Below are 17,658 nucleotides of genomic sequence, written 5' to 3' on the forward strand. Positions count from 1 at the left end.
CATGGATGAGCGCGTTTAGGGTGGAGGAACTTGACAGAGTCCTGACCTCAACCAGATAGAACACCTTTGGGATGAATTATGCCCCGTACACACGGTCGGATTTTCCGACGGAAAATGTGTGATAGGACCTTGTTGTCGGAAATTCTGACCGTGTGTAGGCTCCATCGGACATTTTCCATCGGATTTTCCGACACACAAAGTTTGAGAGCAGGATATAAAATTTTCCGACAACAAAATCCGTTGTCGGAAATTCCGATCGTGTGTACACAAATCCGGCGGACAAAGTGCCACGCATGCTCAGAATAAATAAAGAGATGAAAGCTATTGGCCACTGCCCCGTTTATAGTCCCGACGTACGTGTTTTACGTCACCGCGTTCAGAACGATCGGATTTTCCGACAACTTTGTGTGACCGTGTGTATGCAAGACAAGTTTGAGCCAACATCCGTCGGAAAAAATCCGATGAATTTTGTTGTCGGAATGTCCGAACAAAGTCCGACCGTGTGTACGGGGCATTAGAGCGGAGACTGCGAGCCAGACCTTCTGGTCCAAAATCAGTGCCTGACCTCACAAATTATCTTCTGGAAGAATGAAACATTCCCATAGACACACTCCTAAACCTTGTGGACAGCCTTCCCAGAAGAGTTGAAGCTGTTATAGCTGAAAAGGGTGGGCCAACTCAATATTGAACCCTACGGACTAAGACTGGGATGCCATTAAAGTTCATGTGCGTGTAAAGGCATCCTAATACGGTTATGTATATAGAATATTCTGTTTAGGATAGAGTAGGAAAGATTTAAAACCCATATCAGGTTATTTTTTGTTATCTGTGACCTCCTGGGCATTTTTTCCTTTCAGTTCCTATCCTGGAAAGATAACAGGAAATGAACGGAAATCTTCCCAAAATGAGAATTTTTATCTTTGACAGTTGTCACCAGAACATTTGTACCGATTGGAAGATTTTCCTTCACCTCTGATTCTTGTTCAATCCATGATTGAAGGAAAGAAAATTGCATAATGTATGGCTAGTCTAGCATGGCCTATGGCCATATTAACATGCGGCTCAGCATTGGGGGGGGGGGGGTGTAACCGCAATTTAACTGCCTGTGTAAACAAGGCCTCAATGTAGGTTTTACAGTAATTAATGTATAATAGTGCTGCTGCTCTGTATTCATGATGGCTGTATGTGTCTTTAGACTAAACCGGTGGCATTTGCGGTAAAGACGAATGTGAGCTACTGCGGGGCTCTGGACGAAGATGTCCCTGTACCAGGCACTGCCATCTCCTTCGATGCCAAGGACTTTTTACACATTAAGGAGGTAAATCTAGGATGGATTTCTCTTGCCACCTGTCACTAGCTAATGAAACATCCGCGGTCAGACTACGACTTGTTTAGGCTAAAAGGAAAACTGACCAGCTGCCAGGCCTTGCAAGACAGGATGATTAACCTCTTCAGCATAACAGACCTTTGCCAGCTGGATTTTTGATCTAACCCTCATCTGCCGCAGAGCTATAAAGCAATGAATTCCATGCAGCTGGAAAACAGATGTCCATAATGGACTTTTTTTCCTAGATGGTTTCTGCTTTAGACTGTGCTCACTGGCCATCCAGACTTAGATGGGGCTACTGCTATGACAGTAAGGCCCCATTCACACCTGAGCGTAGCGGTTTCAGGCAGAAAGTCGCGCGATTTTGTACAGGTCAAAAGGTCACCAATGTAAAAAAAGCAGAAAAACGCCCAAATCTGCCTAAAAATCAAAAAGTTCCAGAACTTGTTTGAGCTTCAGGCGTTTTGGAGCTTCTGGCTTCAGGCGTTTTGAAGTGTAATTGACTTTTTTCCCCTCCAGCGTTTTTTGCTTCAAGCCTCAAGCTGCCTCAAGCTGCAAAACGCTCAGGTGTGAATGGGGCCAAAGGGCTAATGCACACTGCATCTCAAAGAAGCGCCTCTAACAGGCTTTTGAGCTCTCATTTTTTTTTCTGCCTGGAAACTCCCCTCCATGTTAGCCAATATGTCCATGTATACTATGGCTTTTTCAGGCTTTTACAGGCATATGCTCCTACAGGCGGAAAATAACCCCCCACCAAACTCATGTTTTTGAGAGGAGCTTTCAAGCAGAAAAGACGGACAAGTGCCCAAAAAAGCACATGAAAAAGCTCATGGAAGCCTGAAAACACACACAAAAAAATAGGAAAAATTAATTGAGGTGAGGGTTTGTGAAAAAAACACTTATGCTCAAAAAGCTCTAAGTAACTCAAAGGAGCTCAATAAAAAAGTGCAACAGAGCCAAAAAAAAGTACAAGCTTCTTGAAGCTGAAATAAAAGCTCAAATGCCTGTAAAAGCAGCTTTTTTTTTTTTTTTTTTGAGCTGCAGTGTGCATGAGCCCTAAAAAAGTATGCATTAGAAGTTCATTAAGGCCTCATACACACGGACGTTTTAACATCGGCTTTTTTTAGCTTTTTTTGCTGCTTAAGAAGGCCACTCCATGTTATTCAATTGGCTCATACACACCATGGCGTTTTTGAGCTGTAACAGGCATGGTCGTTTTTAAGCTCCAAAAAAAACCAAGGGCCAGCGCGCCTTAGCGTTAACGCTTACAAGCGACGTTAAACACGCACTGACACCAAATCAAAATGCTAATAAAATCACGTTTTTAACTTTTTTTTCCAGGCATTGTCACTAGCTTTAAATCCCGTTTTTTAAAACGTCCATGTGTATGAGGCCTAAAGATGAACTCCTGGCAAACCGCATAAGACACAAATAAAAAAAAATACATAAATGGAAACTATTTTACCTGACAAAAGATTTGTATTTTTGTCCATTTAGTCCTGAGATTTAGACGGCTCTGACCCACAAAAGCCGGTACACACAGGTGCCTTTAGTAAAACTTTCTGGGTATCCCGGGAGCTTTAAACGGGTTGTAAACTCTCACGGTTTTTCACTTTATGCATTCTATGCAATAAGTGGAAAAACCTTTTGTAGTGCAGCAGCCCCCCAGAGCCCCCCTTTTACATATCTGATCCCGATCGTTCCAGCGACGGGAATGAGCAGAGCCGCTCCAGCCGCTGTTCCTGGGTCCTCATTGGCTGGATTGATAGCAGCAGAAGCATTGGCTCCCACGGCTGTCAGTAAAAGCCAGTGACGCGGGGGGCGGGGCCAAGTCCTGCTGTCTGTGTCAATGGACGCAGCAGCAGGACTCAGGAACGTGCCCCCAGGGAATGCGGGTCTTCGTGGGGGCACTGGAGAAGAGGAGGAGCCAGGAGTGCCGCTGGGGGACCCCAGAAGAGGAGGATCGGGGCCCCTCTGTGCAAAACCCTTGCACAGAGGAGGTAAGTATGACATGCTTGTTATTTAAAAAAAAAACGAACCTTTACAACCCCTTTAAAAACCAAGGAGTTAAAGTGGGAGTAATCTCCCATGCATGATTTTTACCTATAGGTAAGTCTATAATGAGGCTTACCTATAGGTACTGTAAATATCTCCTAAACGTGCAGGGTTTACTGTAGATGCAGCCAGTGACATCACCGGCGCATGCATTCTGAAGGAACAGCATACCTATGCCGCTCCTTCAGATGTATACTAGCCCATTATGATGGTGCCTTGAAGGTTTAAAGAAACAGTGGTTTACTACTGCTTTTAAAGTGACAATAAAGTATATCTTTATTCTCCAAAAATCCATACACACCCATTACTTAACCAGTTCCTGACCGGCGCACGGCAATATACGTCGGCAGAATGGCACGGCTGGGCAAATGGGTGTACCCGTACATCCCTTTGAATTTGCCGCCATGCCATTGCGCGCGCGCCGGCCGGGAGCTCCGTGATTCGGGTCGCAGGTCCCGCAGACTCGATCGCCACGGGGATACCCGCGATCGCCTCACGGAGAGGACAGACGGGGAGATGCTGATATAAACAAGCATCTCCCCGTTCTGCCTAGTGACAAGTGTCACTGATCAATGCTCCCTGTGATCGGGAGCAGAGATCAGTGACGTGTCACATGTAGCCACTCCCCCCAAGTTAGTAACACTCCCCAGGACATACTTAACCCATCCCTAGCCCCCTAGTGGTTAACCCCTTCACTGCCAGTGTCATTTACACAGGCATCCGTGCATTTGTATAGCACTGATTGCTGTATAAATGATAATGGTCCCAAAAATGTGTCAAAAATGTCCGATGTGTCAAATGCCATAAAACTATCCCCTATTTTGTAAACGCTATAACTTTTGCGCAAACCAATCAATAAACGCTCATTGCGATTTTTTTTTTTTTTTTTTTTTTACCAAAAATATGTAGAATACGTATCGGCCTAAACTGAGGGAAAACAATGTTTTTTTAAATATTTTTTGGGGATATTTATTATAGTAAAAAAATAATGCGTTTTTTTTCAAAATTGTCGCTATTTTTTTGTTTATAGCACAAAAAATAAAAACTGCAGAGGTGATCAAATACCACCAAAAGAAAGCTCTATTTGTAGGAAAAAAAAGGACGTCAATTTTGTTTGGGAGCCACGTCGCAAGACTGCGCAATTGTCAGTTAAAGCGACGCAGTGCCGAATCGCAAAAAACGCACTGGTCAGGAAGGGGGTAAATTCTTCCGGGGCTGAAGTGGTTAAAGTGTTTTTTAACCCCCCCAAAAAATGCAGATCCTGGTCCCTTAAAGCAGATTACACAGCACAGTATTTGTGCTGTGTAATCTGCCCCTCTCTAAACTGTAAAAAAACCTCCCTGATCCCTCCACTTCCTGTGTCCCTCTCTCTGCGCTGACAATGAAAATCAGGGCTGCTGAACCCTGACCATCATGGTCAGCGTATGTCCCTTCGTCATCTGCAGCCCTGCTCTGCTCTCCTCTCTCCCCCTCACCCCCTCCGTCTCTGCCTGTCAGCTCCGTGTCTCTGTCTCTGTCCCCCGCACCCTACCGCTATTAGTAAAATATAACTTTGAAATGGTCACTGCCAGCCCCTCTATTAGAGCCTGGCATAGCACACTGTATCATTCTTTGATAAAAACGAGGCTTGTTTAGAGCTGTCTTCAGGCCGGTCACATGACTCACGGCCGGTTTCCAGGACTACTGCAGGAGCTACATCGGAGCTGTACAACGGCCGTGAATCATGTGACCAGCCTGAAGACAGCTTTAAATGGGTATTTACAAGACTCGTTTTTATATAAGACTTATACAGTGTGCTGTGCCAGACTCTAATAGAGGGGCTGGCATAGACTTAGTTATATGGGTCAACAACCACTTTAATGGTCCCATAATCTATTTTTCATTAAATAATTTCCTACTGTGTTTTTCTGCTTCCTTGTAACATCTTATGTGAGCAATTGAACCTCACCTTTTCCTTCTCACTTTTATTTGTTTGGACCAAGTAGTGCACATTAGATGCGTTCATGTGCACTTCCCCATGCACATTATAAGCCCTATAATCCATAGTTCATCTTGTGGGTTTTTTATATGGGGCCGCATATATGCTGCCACCGCATGGCTCGCTCCCAGCACAGGGATCGGGGTCTCACCGAGAGCCCTGGGCCCCGTACAAATAGAGGGTACAGCGGTGGCAACCAGGCTTGAGAGTGGATTTTTCCTACACACACCCTACAGTGCCATATAGTGGATTTAGAAGCCTACTCTGACAAAATTTCAGCAGAGGTAAAGTAGGTTTTTTGTTCAAATTAAGATGGGCAAGGACCCATTAAGGGGGGAGCTCTCATTGCTTAAGTCAAAAGACTTCTACCTCTTCATGGGGAGATCTAGCAGGTATCCCACCAAATGAGATCCCACCAAACTTATATCCAGCAACTGTTTTCAGGGTTGTCTATAGATAACACATAGGAAAGGCAACCTTCTAGAAAATACTACAAATGCTAGTAAGAATGGGTCCCGTCCATACCCCATCCCACAGGAGGCCTTTTAGCCCCCTTCCATTCTCCATACAATATGTATATATGTTTGTGTGTATGCAAAATATGAAATATTTTACTGCAAACTATTCACATTTTTAGAAATACAATAATGACTGGTGGATTGGGCGGTTGGTTAAAGAAGGCTGTGAAATCGGCTTCATTCCAAGTCCTCTGAGGTTGGAGAACATACGAATTCAGCAAGAACAGAAGAGGGGAAGATTTCATGGAGGGTGAGTAATCAGAACATTTTGGATTAAAGTGCTGGTAAACCCTGTTACACCATTTTTACCTACAGGCTTACCTGTAGGTACTGTAAAAATCTCCTAAACGCGCGGCTCACTCCCACGCGTGCATGCGTGGGAGTGACGTCATCGCGGCTCCGGCCAGTCACAGTGTCGGAGCCCGCGAACCCGGAAATAACTCCGGGAGACATGTCGCTGCTACAGCTTCGATCTAAGGTAAGTATTTCAGAATGAGCTAGTATGCGATGCATGCTAGCTCATTATGCCTTTGTTTTACAGGGTGTTTTTTTTTTTTTTTTATATGGGTTTACAACCACTTTAAGTGCTGATTTTAGAGACACTGCAGAGAAAAACAACAACCTGTGCTTAAAGCAGTAAACCACAGTTAAAGGAAAAAAAATCCCCTGCAAGGCAATGTAATAATGTGCTAGTATGCATCACATACTAGCACATTATGAGAGACTTGCCTTAAAGCTAAGCCCTCCAGCATCGCGCTGTCACTGCTGAGAGATCTTCCATCTTCACCCGGTCTTTGGTACGGGTTTGCGGCCTCCATTTACATGACTGGCCGGGGGCGCGATGACGTCATCCCCCTGCATGCATGCACAGGCTCTGAAGGTCGGCACGGTATGCAAGACCTTTAGAGTTTACCTGTAGGTAAAAGATGAAAAAATGGGTTTACTACAGATTTGCTGCGAATCTGCCCGTGATTTGAAAGCGCCGATGTGTGAATGACAAATCGCGGGACTCGCATTTGAGATGCCATTCATTTGAATGACATCTCAAATTGCAGTGCGGGGCTGCCGCGTTTGTCACGGTAAATCGCGCTGCAATCGTGGCAAGCCGCATCGCGGGAAGCATGTCGCCCAAAAGTGGCTCCTGAACTTATTCTTGGGGTGACATGCTTCCCACGATGTGGGTTGCCGCGATTGCAATTGCGACAATCGCGGCAGACCTGCACAGCGATCTGAGGTGTCATTCAAATGAATAGCATCTCAAACGCGAGTCCCGCGATTTGTCATTCACACGTCGGCACTTTCAAATTGCAGGCAGATTTGCGGCAAATCTGCCCGCAATTCAAAACGCTGAAGTGTGAATGCGGCCCAAAGGAGAAGTTTGGCTATACGTCTCCTGGGGATCACAGGAGTGCTCTTTGTTCTTTGTTTTGCACTCCTGTGTTCCAGATTCACCTGTCGGCTGACATCACAGAGCTACTCCAGGCTCTGCAGGGATCTCGACAATAATGGGAGATCCCAGAGGGAGGATTTTGCTTCCCCATATCAGAGCCTCCAGCAAGGAGAACAGTGAGCAGCATGGTAGTGACATCAACAAATCTCACTCCAAATCTTCTGAGATCAGCAGTCAGACAGCAGTTCCTTAGATCTCACGCTTCAGATATAAATCTGTGAGGCTGTAGGCACAGGGGTACCTAGACACACTCACATAGCAGAAAGTCGTTTCAGGAGAAATTCCAGACAAAAGGTGCATTTTCAGGGTACTGCTTCAGCACAATTGACATTTCTAGATGTTCGCTTGAAAAGTTAATAGGGAGCTACTGAGTGATTAAAGCAGATCTTCACTGCATCTGAGCACCACAAACCAAAAACACTATTTAATTCATTTTTTATATTTAAAAAAAACTCCCCCATCCATCCATGTCTCCAGGCTTTATTTTGTTGAGAAATCACTTTGAAACCAACCCCCTTAGCATTTCTGGTCGTGGCCATCTTGAGTAAGGCAAATGATTTGTGTAGCACTTACTTCCTGCAATCCATCTACCCTTAGCTGAAAGTGTTACTAAACCCACAACAGTAAAATCAATGTGTATATGCAGTAAAGCATGCTTGTTATATTCACTGTGGAACCTAAGGGGTTAATCCTCTGCATTGTGTAAAAAGGCTGTTTGATCCTCCCCTTCTTCCACAGTCCCCAATCTATCTCCTGGTAGAACAGAGCCTTGGGGACAAGCTGCACCTGCTCAGTTTGGTGTGTATTGCTAGAGACTTTGTTTTTTTTTCTTGGGAGAGTGCATGTGATCAGCACAGGGCCAATCAGCACTGTCCAAACAGAGGGTCAGGGGTCCTGCAGCCTTAGTGGACAATCAAGAGAGAATGAAAACTCCTCCTACAAGCTTTAACCAGACACTGATAGAAGTCACAAGACTGCTTTATACTGCTGATGAGAAAAAGTATTTATATTTACTAAAATAATTGCATTTCCATGTTCTGTGTGCTGTGGGAGACCAGATATAGTGAATGCAGGGTCCTGGGTTTAGTAACACTTTAAATCGGAGTTCCACCCAAAAGTGGAACTTCTGTTCATTGTACTCCTTCCCTCCACCGGTGCCACATTTGGCACCTTTCGGGGGGGACAGGTATCCTGTTCCCACTTCCGGGAGCCATAGCTGCGGATATTGACGTCCGTCCTCCTCCCCCTGTCACCAGGCCAGTAGGAGAGGAACGGAGCCTTGTGCATGCGCAGTAGGGTTCCCGGCGCAAGGCCGTTAGGCTACACTGCCGGATTCCCTTACCGTCAATGGCGGCGGCAGCACCCGACAGCTGATGGAAACATCAGCTGCGGTGCCGACATCGCTGGACTCCAGGACAGGTAAGTGTCCAATTATTAAAAGCCAGCAGCTGCAGTATGTGTAGCTGCTGGCTTTTAATTTTGCAGCAGTGGGCGGACCTCCGCTTTAAGCATGCATACAGGATACTGTGCTTAGCTGAGAAAACTCCTCCTCCCTTCCCGAAGACTTCTGGGATGTATAACCTCATTTGCCTAGGCAAGAAACCAGGAAGTAACAGAAGAAATGTAAAAAAAAAAGTTTAAAACAAGTAAATATGATATACTTTTCTATTTTTTTACTAATGCTAGCAGCATGAGGATTAAAAATAGTCAATGTTGTTGATTGGAAGGGTGAAGTTCCATTTTAGGACCACTGTAATAGTTACAATAAAATATAAGTTTAGCTGTACTTGGCTGTGAACAACCTTTGAAATGTATCGTGCATTACATATAATTTGCTTGACTGGTTTAACCATAATTTTTTATTTTTTTTTCAACAGTAAATTAAGTGGCACATCATCATCCAGTCTCGGGGAAATGGTATCGGGTACGTTTCGAGCAACCCCTCCATCTGCTGGTGAGACTTCTCAGGCAATGCATTTAGATGTGATTCCAGACTGGCCACACCCCCCACGTTGAGTGTCCTCAGCCATAACTTCTGGCGTAATAACCCACAACTCCAGTGATCTGTGTAAAATCCAATCAATTCCATTCAATGTCATCTCTACAGTTGTCTGTCTGGCAGTCTGCCTGTATTTATAAATGTCCTCAACACTATGTAATAATTAGACACACTACATAATATAAATATCTATTTAGAGATAATACAGTCCGTATCAAAACCGCAATAAATTTATTAGCTGTGAAGATTTCAAAGTGTTAAAAAGGGTTTGGAATATCACCCCCCCCTCTTCCCAACATAGTTTTAAAAAAAATTAGCAGCTGCTAGTAAGGCCTTTACGCTAGGTTCACACCTATGAGTTTTGTGCGTGCCGTTTTTGCGCAGACACGGCAGCCTATTCAAGTGATCTGTCTTGTGTCTTGCCTGGGTTTATGCAAAGAAAAAAAGGTGCATGCACCTTTTCAAAAACGTGGCCACAGGGGAATCGTATGGTTATTTTGACCATGCAATTTCTGCACACGCATTGCGATTTTACATGAGTGGGGTTGCCATTCACAATGAATGGCAGCCCCCCCGTGTTTCCACAGAGCAGTACGTTTTCACTGTGGGTGGTTGCATGTGCGGGAATTGGTGGGATTTCGGCACCTGCAGCCACATACAGAAGTGTGAACTTAGGGAAAATGTCTACTAATGTTTTGTGAACACTGGTAACCATCCAAGATCCGCCATTTGTATTACCTTTAAATGATTTTGCTTCAATTAGCGGACATTTTTGTATCCAATTGACTGCATATAGGTAATTATATACCAGCTTACACTTCGGTTATTTGTTAGATTTTAAATTGAACTTTTCCGAATCCAATAGTAAATCTAAATTTAATGGGGAAAGGAGGGGGGCTTCAAACAGTGAGCAAATAAAAGGAAGTCTACTCACTGGTTTCAGCAAAGTCAGTGCACCAATTTCTTTCCAAGTAATCAATGGGCACAGGGAGGGGGCCTCCAACATCCATCAGGTGATTGACAGTCTCAGCTGTGCAAGTTTCCCTATGAGATTGTGTAGGGGGGGTGTATCCATTTCTTCCACTCTGGTCCCAGATTACACTCACCTCTGCTCTCTGAGCTGTGCGGTGTGTGACCCTGCCCCCCTGCTTTCTGAACTCTCTGCCAAGCTGTATAAATTCTGCACTTCAAACCGCTGTACAGAAAAGATAGCTGCAGATAAACAGGTACAACCCATGTAGGAGGCTTTGTTTCATCTCTCTATGTCACTTGAGGATAGTCACTTTATTTGATATATGTAAGGATTTACAACCACTTTAATAAACCACTACAAGACTCTGGTCTGGCCGCACCTAGAGTATGCTGTCCAGTTCTGGGCACCAGTCCTCAGGAAGGATGTACTGGAAATGGAGCGAGTACAAAGAAGGGCAACAAAGCTATTAAAGGGTCTGGAGGATCTTAGTTATGAGGAAAGGTTGTGAGCACTGAACTTATTCTCTCTGGAGAAGAGATGCTTGAGAGGGGATATGATTTCAATTTACAAATACTGTACTGGTGACCCCACAATAGGGATAAAACTTTTTTGCAGAAGGGAGTTTAACAAGACTCGTGGCCACTCATTAAAATTGGAAGAAAAGAGGTTTAACCTTAAACTACGTAGAGGGTTCTTTACTGTAATAGCGGCAAGGATGTGGAATTCCCTTCCACAGGCGGTGGTCTCAGCGGGGAGCATAGATAGTTTCAATAAACTATTAGATAAGCACCTGAATGACCACAACATACAGGGATATACAATGTGATACTGACATATAATCACACACATAGGTTGGACTTGATGGACTTGTGTATTTTTTCAACCTCAACTACTATGTAACTATGTAACCTGTTGCTGTCTTCAAGATGCAAAACCCACGGTGGAGTCCGGTGTCTTTCCCTGACACCGGACTCTAGAGCCCTAAACTGCAGGAATCCAGACTCCCATCTTGCTCTGGAGCCACATACCACACCAACCTGGATAGCAATTATATGCTATTTCACAACTAACCTGGGCTCTCTGGGGATGTTTGGAACAGCAGTTATACTTCCTTTTATAGCAACATTTTATTGAATCTTTAGATTAGACATTCATTCAGATGCTGAGTCTGCAGTTACTGTATATATTATTCACTCTTCTCTATGAAGATGCTGGGTCTTGTTACTCCAGCTTACAGCACAGTGACAATAATGAAGCTACCATTTTCAGATGCCTTTTTCATTAATTAATGGGGCCTGGGTCCTAGACTGTATGCAGAACATAGACTTCTCTCCAAGTTCATATTGATGACCACCACAGCTAACCCTTGCTCTTTTTTTTCTGGCATTTGACAGCTGACTATTCGGAAGAATGTAGTGAAAAGGGAAGCTCAAAATAATATAAACCCTGTGTACTGGCAAGACCTGGGATCAAGGATCCTCCACAGGCATTGAACTCACTTGTAGATACGTGTAGGTAGATGGTAACACCAAGTAATCTTAGTTTATGAGAATAGAAGGTCAGCTTTACTGATGGTCCCGAACTACAGAAAAAAATTATGCTCCAGAACATTGGGCAATTAAAATCCAGCAAGAATGCACTCCCAACACTTTTCAGGAGCATTATTTTGCAGAGTTCAGACACCCAGCTTTCCCCCAACACTGCAGTAAGGCACAGTGATGTCATCTGCTACGCACAGATGTATCGGAAGCCAGGGCCAATGTAAATATTTTTTTAGGCTTTTTTTTTCAAGATTTTTAATGTAATATACAGTATCTCACAAAAGTAAGTACACCCCTCACATTTTTGTAAATATCTTATTTTATCTTTTCATGTGACAACACTGAAGAAATGACACTTTGCTACAATGTAAAGTAGTGAGTGTACAGATTGTATAAGTGCCGGTTCACACTACAGCAACTTGGGATCCGACTTGTCAGACCTCAAGTTGCCCCAAGTTGTGGGACATAAGAAATTCCATTGAAGTGAATGAGAGCTGTCTTAATGTACACTACTGAAGTTGATCAGACTTCAGAAAAAGTTCCTGTACTACTTCAAGGCGACTTCTAGGCAACTTGTACCCATAGATTTCAATGGAAGTTGCCTCCAAGTCGGATCTCCATCTATATTGAAGAGACTTTACAGGAAAAAAAATTAGTTTACTCAGGCAAACCCCTCCCTCCCAGAGAGCTGATTATTCTGTGATTGGCCACAGCCAAAGTTGCCTGTCCTGGAGGCAACTTTAAGTCGCGTTGTAAGTTGCTTGAAGTCGTGCTGAAGTTGTCTCCAAATCGCCTTGCAAGGTCACGCTGTAAGTCAGGTTGCCCCTGTGTGAACCGAGCCTAACAGTGTAAATTTGCTGTACCCTCAAAATAACTTAACACACAGCCATTAATGTCTAAACCGCTGGCAACAAAAGTGAGTACACCCCTAAGTGAAAATGTCCAAATTGGGCCCAAAATGTCAATATTTTATGTCGCCACCATTATTTTCCAGCACTGCCTTAACCCTCTTGGGCATGGAGTTCACCAGAGCTTCACAGGTTGCCACTGGAGTCCTCTTCCACTCCTCCATGACGACATCACAGAGCTGGTGGATGTTAGAGACCTTGCGCTCCTCCACCTTTCGTTTGAGGATGCCCCACAGATGCTCAATAGGGTTTAGGTCTGGAGAAATGCTTGGCCAGCCCATCACCTTTACCCTCAGCTTCTTTAGCAAGGCAGTGGTTGTCTTGGAGGCAGGGCCGCTGTTAGAAATCATAGGGCCCCGTACAGCCTACCTGACGGGGCTCCCTTCAACCCCACCCCTGGCCCCTCCTTCAGCCCCACCCCTGGTCCCGCCCCTATTACAGAGAGGCTAAGGTATACAAAGAGGCTAGGGGATACATAAAGGCTAAATTGTGGGTGTGGCTAATTTAAAAATATGCGCCATACGGAGGTGGAAAATGGACGTGGTTTAAATTCCGCTTAATTATTGGGCATGGCTTAAAGGGGTGTGGTTAGAGTCTAAGATGACTGTGTGTAGGATGCAGAGGATACTGTGCTGTGTTCAAAACTGCACTGTCCAATTTGTCACAGTCAAATAGTTCTACATGAAAAAGAAGAAGATGCCATTTATGTCAGCTAAGCCCACTTTTTAAAAAAAAAAACCTTTTTTCTAAACTTCTAATGAGAAGTAATATTATGTCTAAGGGCCGGTTCACACCATGCCTGCATCTGAATTGCGAAGGAATGTGCTGTGGATTCCTCTACAATTCAACCTGCATGCAAAACGCACTGCCTTTGCGATCTGCAATAAAAAGTTGACACCTCAAACGCAGGTCGCAAACGTAGTGTGTTTTCCCTGCACCTGCCAGCCCTGGATCACCATGTGATCTGGTTGCAGTGTATGTTAAAAAGTAGTGCGTACACTGGTGCATTGCAATATTAGCCCATTCAAAATGAATGAGCTTGAAACTGCACAGACCCGCATGTGAATTCAACTCCAGGCATGGTGTGATCCAGTGATCTAAAAATGTAGATAGAAGTAATAAAAAGTGGGGTTTGCTGACATCGATGGCATCTCCTTTTTCATGTAGCACTTCTGTGAGAAATTGGACAGTGAAGTTTAAAATCCAATTTCTCACAGTCAGGACAGCTGTGCTACATGAAAAAGTAGACAATAGACTTTACATTGCAGTTAATGTGACTGGGCTAACCTGCAGTCCCTGAGAATCCAGATCCACTGCCACCATAATGCAGCTCATGTGTGCACAGTGCACATCAGAAGAACCTGGGAGCGATCATCCTCGAAGCCGGCCACACCCCCTCCCGCCCACTCAAACTACAGTATCTCACAGTCAGGCTCCGCCTCTCTGCCTCTGAGATGTTTAGCCCGGAGTGAGTGCTCATTGAGAGCGGCTGAACAGCTGCTGAGGGAGGAGCAGAGGAGAAAGACATTTTTTTTTTCTTCTGCGGTCTGTTCAGATTGCTCGGGCCCCCCCCTGGTGGCCGGGCCCGGTACAACAGGGCTGGTTGTACTGGCTTACCAGCGGCCCTGCTTGGAGGTGTGTTTGGGGTCGTTATCATGTTGGAATACTGCCCTGCGGCCCAGTCTCCGAAGGGAGGGGATCATGCAATCTTGAAACACCCAATACGAGGACAATATGCGACCGGTCTAAACTATGTGGCATGTTCACCAATGCAGGAGCCTGGCGGACAAGATGGGTGAACTAGAGATACTGTTGTACAAGGAGGATTTGGATTTTGTGGGAATTTCAGAGACCTGGTTCAACAGCTCTCATGATTGGCTGGCAAACATTCAAGGGTATACCCTATACCGCAAGGACAGAGAGGGTAAAAAAGGGGGAGGGGTATGCCTATATATCAAGAATAATGTACAAGTGAATGTGAGAGATGACATCACTGAGGGGGCTAGGGAGGAGGTGGAATCTTTATGGGTAGAGCTCCAAAGGGATGAAGCTAAGGGGAAAATAATACTGGGAGTATGCTATAGGCCCCCTAACCTGAGGGAGGAAGTGGAGAAGGATCTCCTATCACAAATTGGATTAGCAGCAAGGATGGGAAGTGTTATCATAAGGGGGGATTTTAATTATCCAGACATAGACTGGGCGGAGGGAACCGCGCATTCATTTAAGGCTCGCCAGTTCCTTAGTGTCTTGCAGGACAATTTTATGGGTCAGATGGTAGACGCACCAACTAGAAATAAAACATTACTAGATCTACTGATTACCAACAATACAGACCTGATAACAGATGTGGAAATACGGGGCAATTTAGGTAACAGCGATCACAGGTCAATTAGTTTCAGTATAAATCACACAAATAGGAGACATGAAGGGAACACAAAGACACTGAATTTCAAAAGAGCCAACTTCCCTAAACTACAAACCTTGCTAAAAGGCATAAATTGGGATAAAATATTAGGAACAAAGAATACGGAGGAGAGATGGGTTTGCTTTAAGAGCATATTAAATAAGGGCATTAGCCAATGTATCCCATTGGGTAATAAATTTAAAAGAGCGAACAAACATCCTGGATGGCTTAACTCCAATGTAAAAATGCATATAAAAGCAAAGGAGAAGGCCTTCAAAAAATACAAGGTTGAGGGATCATCCACAGCATTCAGAATTTATAAAGAATGCAATAAGAAATGTAGGGTGCAATTAGGTTGGCTAAGATAGAACATGAAAGACACATAGCGGAGGAGAGCAAAAAAAATCCCAAGAAATTCTTTAAGTATGTAAACAGTAAAAAAGGGAGGACAGACCATATTGGCCCCATAAAGAATGAGGAAGGACATCTGGTTACAAAGGATGGGGAGATGGCAAAGGTATTGAATTTATTCTTCTCCTCAGTCTTCACAAGTGAATCGGGGGGCTTCAGTAACCAAAACTGCAGTGTTTATCCTCATGACACAACACAGGAAGCACCTACATGGTTAACAGAGGACGGAATTAAAATTAGACTTGAGAAACTTAACATTAATAAATCACCGGGACCAGATGGCTTGCATCCGAGGGTACTTAGGGAACTCAGTCAGGTGATTGCCAGACCGTTGTTCCTAATTTTTACAGACAGTCTATTGACTGGAATGGTACCAGCTGATTGGAGAAAAGCCAATGTAGCACCAATATTTAAAAAGGGCCCAAAAAACATCCCTGGGAATTACAGACCAGTTAGCCTAACATCAATAGTATGTAAACTCTTGGAGGGGATGATAAGGGACTATATACAAGATTTTAGTAATAAGAATGATATCATTAGCAGTAATCAGCATGGATTCATGAAGAATCGTTCTTGCCAAACCAATCTATTAACCTTCTATGAGGAGGTGAGTTGCCATCTAGATAAAGGAAGGCCCGTAGACGTGGTGTATCTGGATTTTGCAAAAGCATTTGACACAGTTCCCCATAAACGCTTACTGTACAAAATAAGGTGCGTTGGCATGGACCATAGGGTGAGTACATGGATTGAAAACTGGCTACAAGGGCGTGTTCAGAGGGTGGTGATAAATGGGGAGTACTCAGAATGGTCAGGGGTGGGTAGTGGGGTTCCCCAGGGTTCTGTGCTGGGACCAATCCTATTTAATTTGTTCATAAACGACCTGGAGGATGGGATAAACAGTTCAATCTCTGTATTTGCAGACGATACTAAGCTAAGCAGGGCAATAACTTCTCCGCAGGATGTGGAAATCTTGCAAAAAGACCTGAACAAATTAATGGGGTGGGCGACTACATGGCAAATGAGGTTCAATGTAGAAAAATGTAAAATAATGCATTTGGGTGGCAAAAATATGAATGCAATCTATACACTGGGGGGAGAACCTCTGGGGGAATCTAGGATGGAAAAGGACCTGGGGGTCCTAGTGGATGATGGCATGCAATGCCAAGCTGCTGCTAATAAAGCAAACAGAATATTGGCATGCATTAAAAGGGGGATCAACTGCAGAGATAAAACGATAATTCTCCCGCTCTACAAGACTCTGGTCCGCCCGCACCTGGAGTATGCTGTCCAGTTCTGGGCACCAGTCCTCAGGAGGGACGTACTGGAAATGGAGCGAGTACAAAGAAGGGCAACAAAGCTAATAAAGGGTCTGGAGGATCTTAGTTATGAGGAAAGGTTGCGAGCACTGAACTTATTCTCTCTGGAGAAGAGACGCTTGAGAGGGGATATGATTTCAATTTACAAATACTGTACTGGTGACCCCACAATAGGGATAAAACTTTTTTGCAGAAGAGAGTTTAATAAGACTCGTGGCCACTCATTACAATTAGAAGAAAAGAGGTTTAACCTTAAACTACGTAGAGGGTTCTTTACTGTAAGAGCGGCAAGGATGTGGAATTCCCTTCCACAGGCGGTGGTCTCAGCGGGGAGCATTGATAGCTTCAAGAAACTATTAGATAATCACCTGAATGATCGCAATATACAGGGATATGTAATGTAATACTGACACATAATCACACACATAGGTTGGACTTGATGGACTTGTGTCTTTTTTCAACCTCACCTACTATGTAACTATGTAACTATGCTCTGCTTCAGTATGTCACAGTACATGTTGGCATTCACGGTTCCCTCTATGAACTGTAACTCCCCAGTGCCGGTAGCACTCACGCAGCCCCAGACCATGACACTCCCACCACCATGCTTGACTGTAGGCAAGACGTACTTGTCTTTGTACTTCTCATGTGGTTGCCACCACACACGGTTGACATCATCTGAACCAAATAAGTTTATCTTGGTCTCATCAGACCACAGGACATGGTTCCAGTAATCCATGTCCTTATTCTGCTTATCTTCAGCAAACTGTTTTTGGGC

At 44.3% G+C, this 17,658-nt stretch overlaps 1 protein-coding gene across 3 annotated transcripts in view; it reads left to right on the plus strand.

The window, feature by feature from the left end:
* CACNB4 (calcium voltage-gated channel auxiliary subunit beta 4) overlaps nucleotides 1–17,658 on the plus strand; it is a 284,190-nt gene that overhangs the window by 191,154 nt on the left and 75,378 nt on the right. For 2 of the 3 annotated variants that reach the window (XM_073634155.1, XM_073634158.1), the window contains 3 exons: nucleotides 1,196–1,318; nucleotides 5,998–6,128; nucleotides 9,206–9,282. In XM_073634155.1, coding sequence (XP_073490256.1) covers nucleotides 1,196–1,318; nucleotides 5,998–6,128; nucleotides 9,206–9,282 — 331 coding nt within the window. The remainder of the gene's footprint in view (nucleotides 1–1,195; nucleotides 1,319–5,997; nucleotides 6,129–9,205; nucleotides 9,283–17,658) is intronic. The other variant, XM_073634157.1, reaches the window with a different exon arrangement.

Source organism: Aquarana catesbeiana, linkage group LG06 (genome assembly GCF_042186555.1).
Source record: "Aquarana catesbeiana isolate 2022-GZ linkage group LG06, ASM4218655v1, whole genome shotgun sequence".
In the NCBI taxonomy this organism is placed as follows: domain Eukaryota; kingdom Metazoa; phylum Chordata; class Amphibia; order Anura; family Ranidae; genus Aquarana; species Aquarana catesbeiana.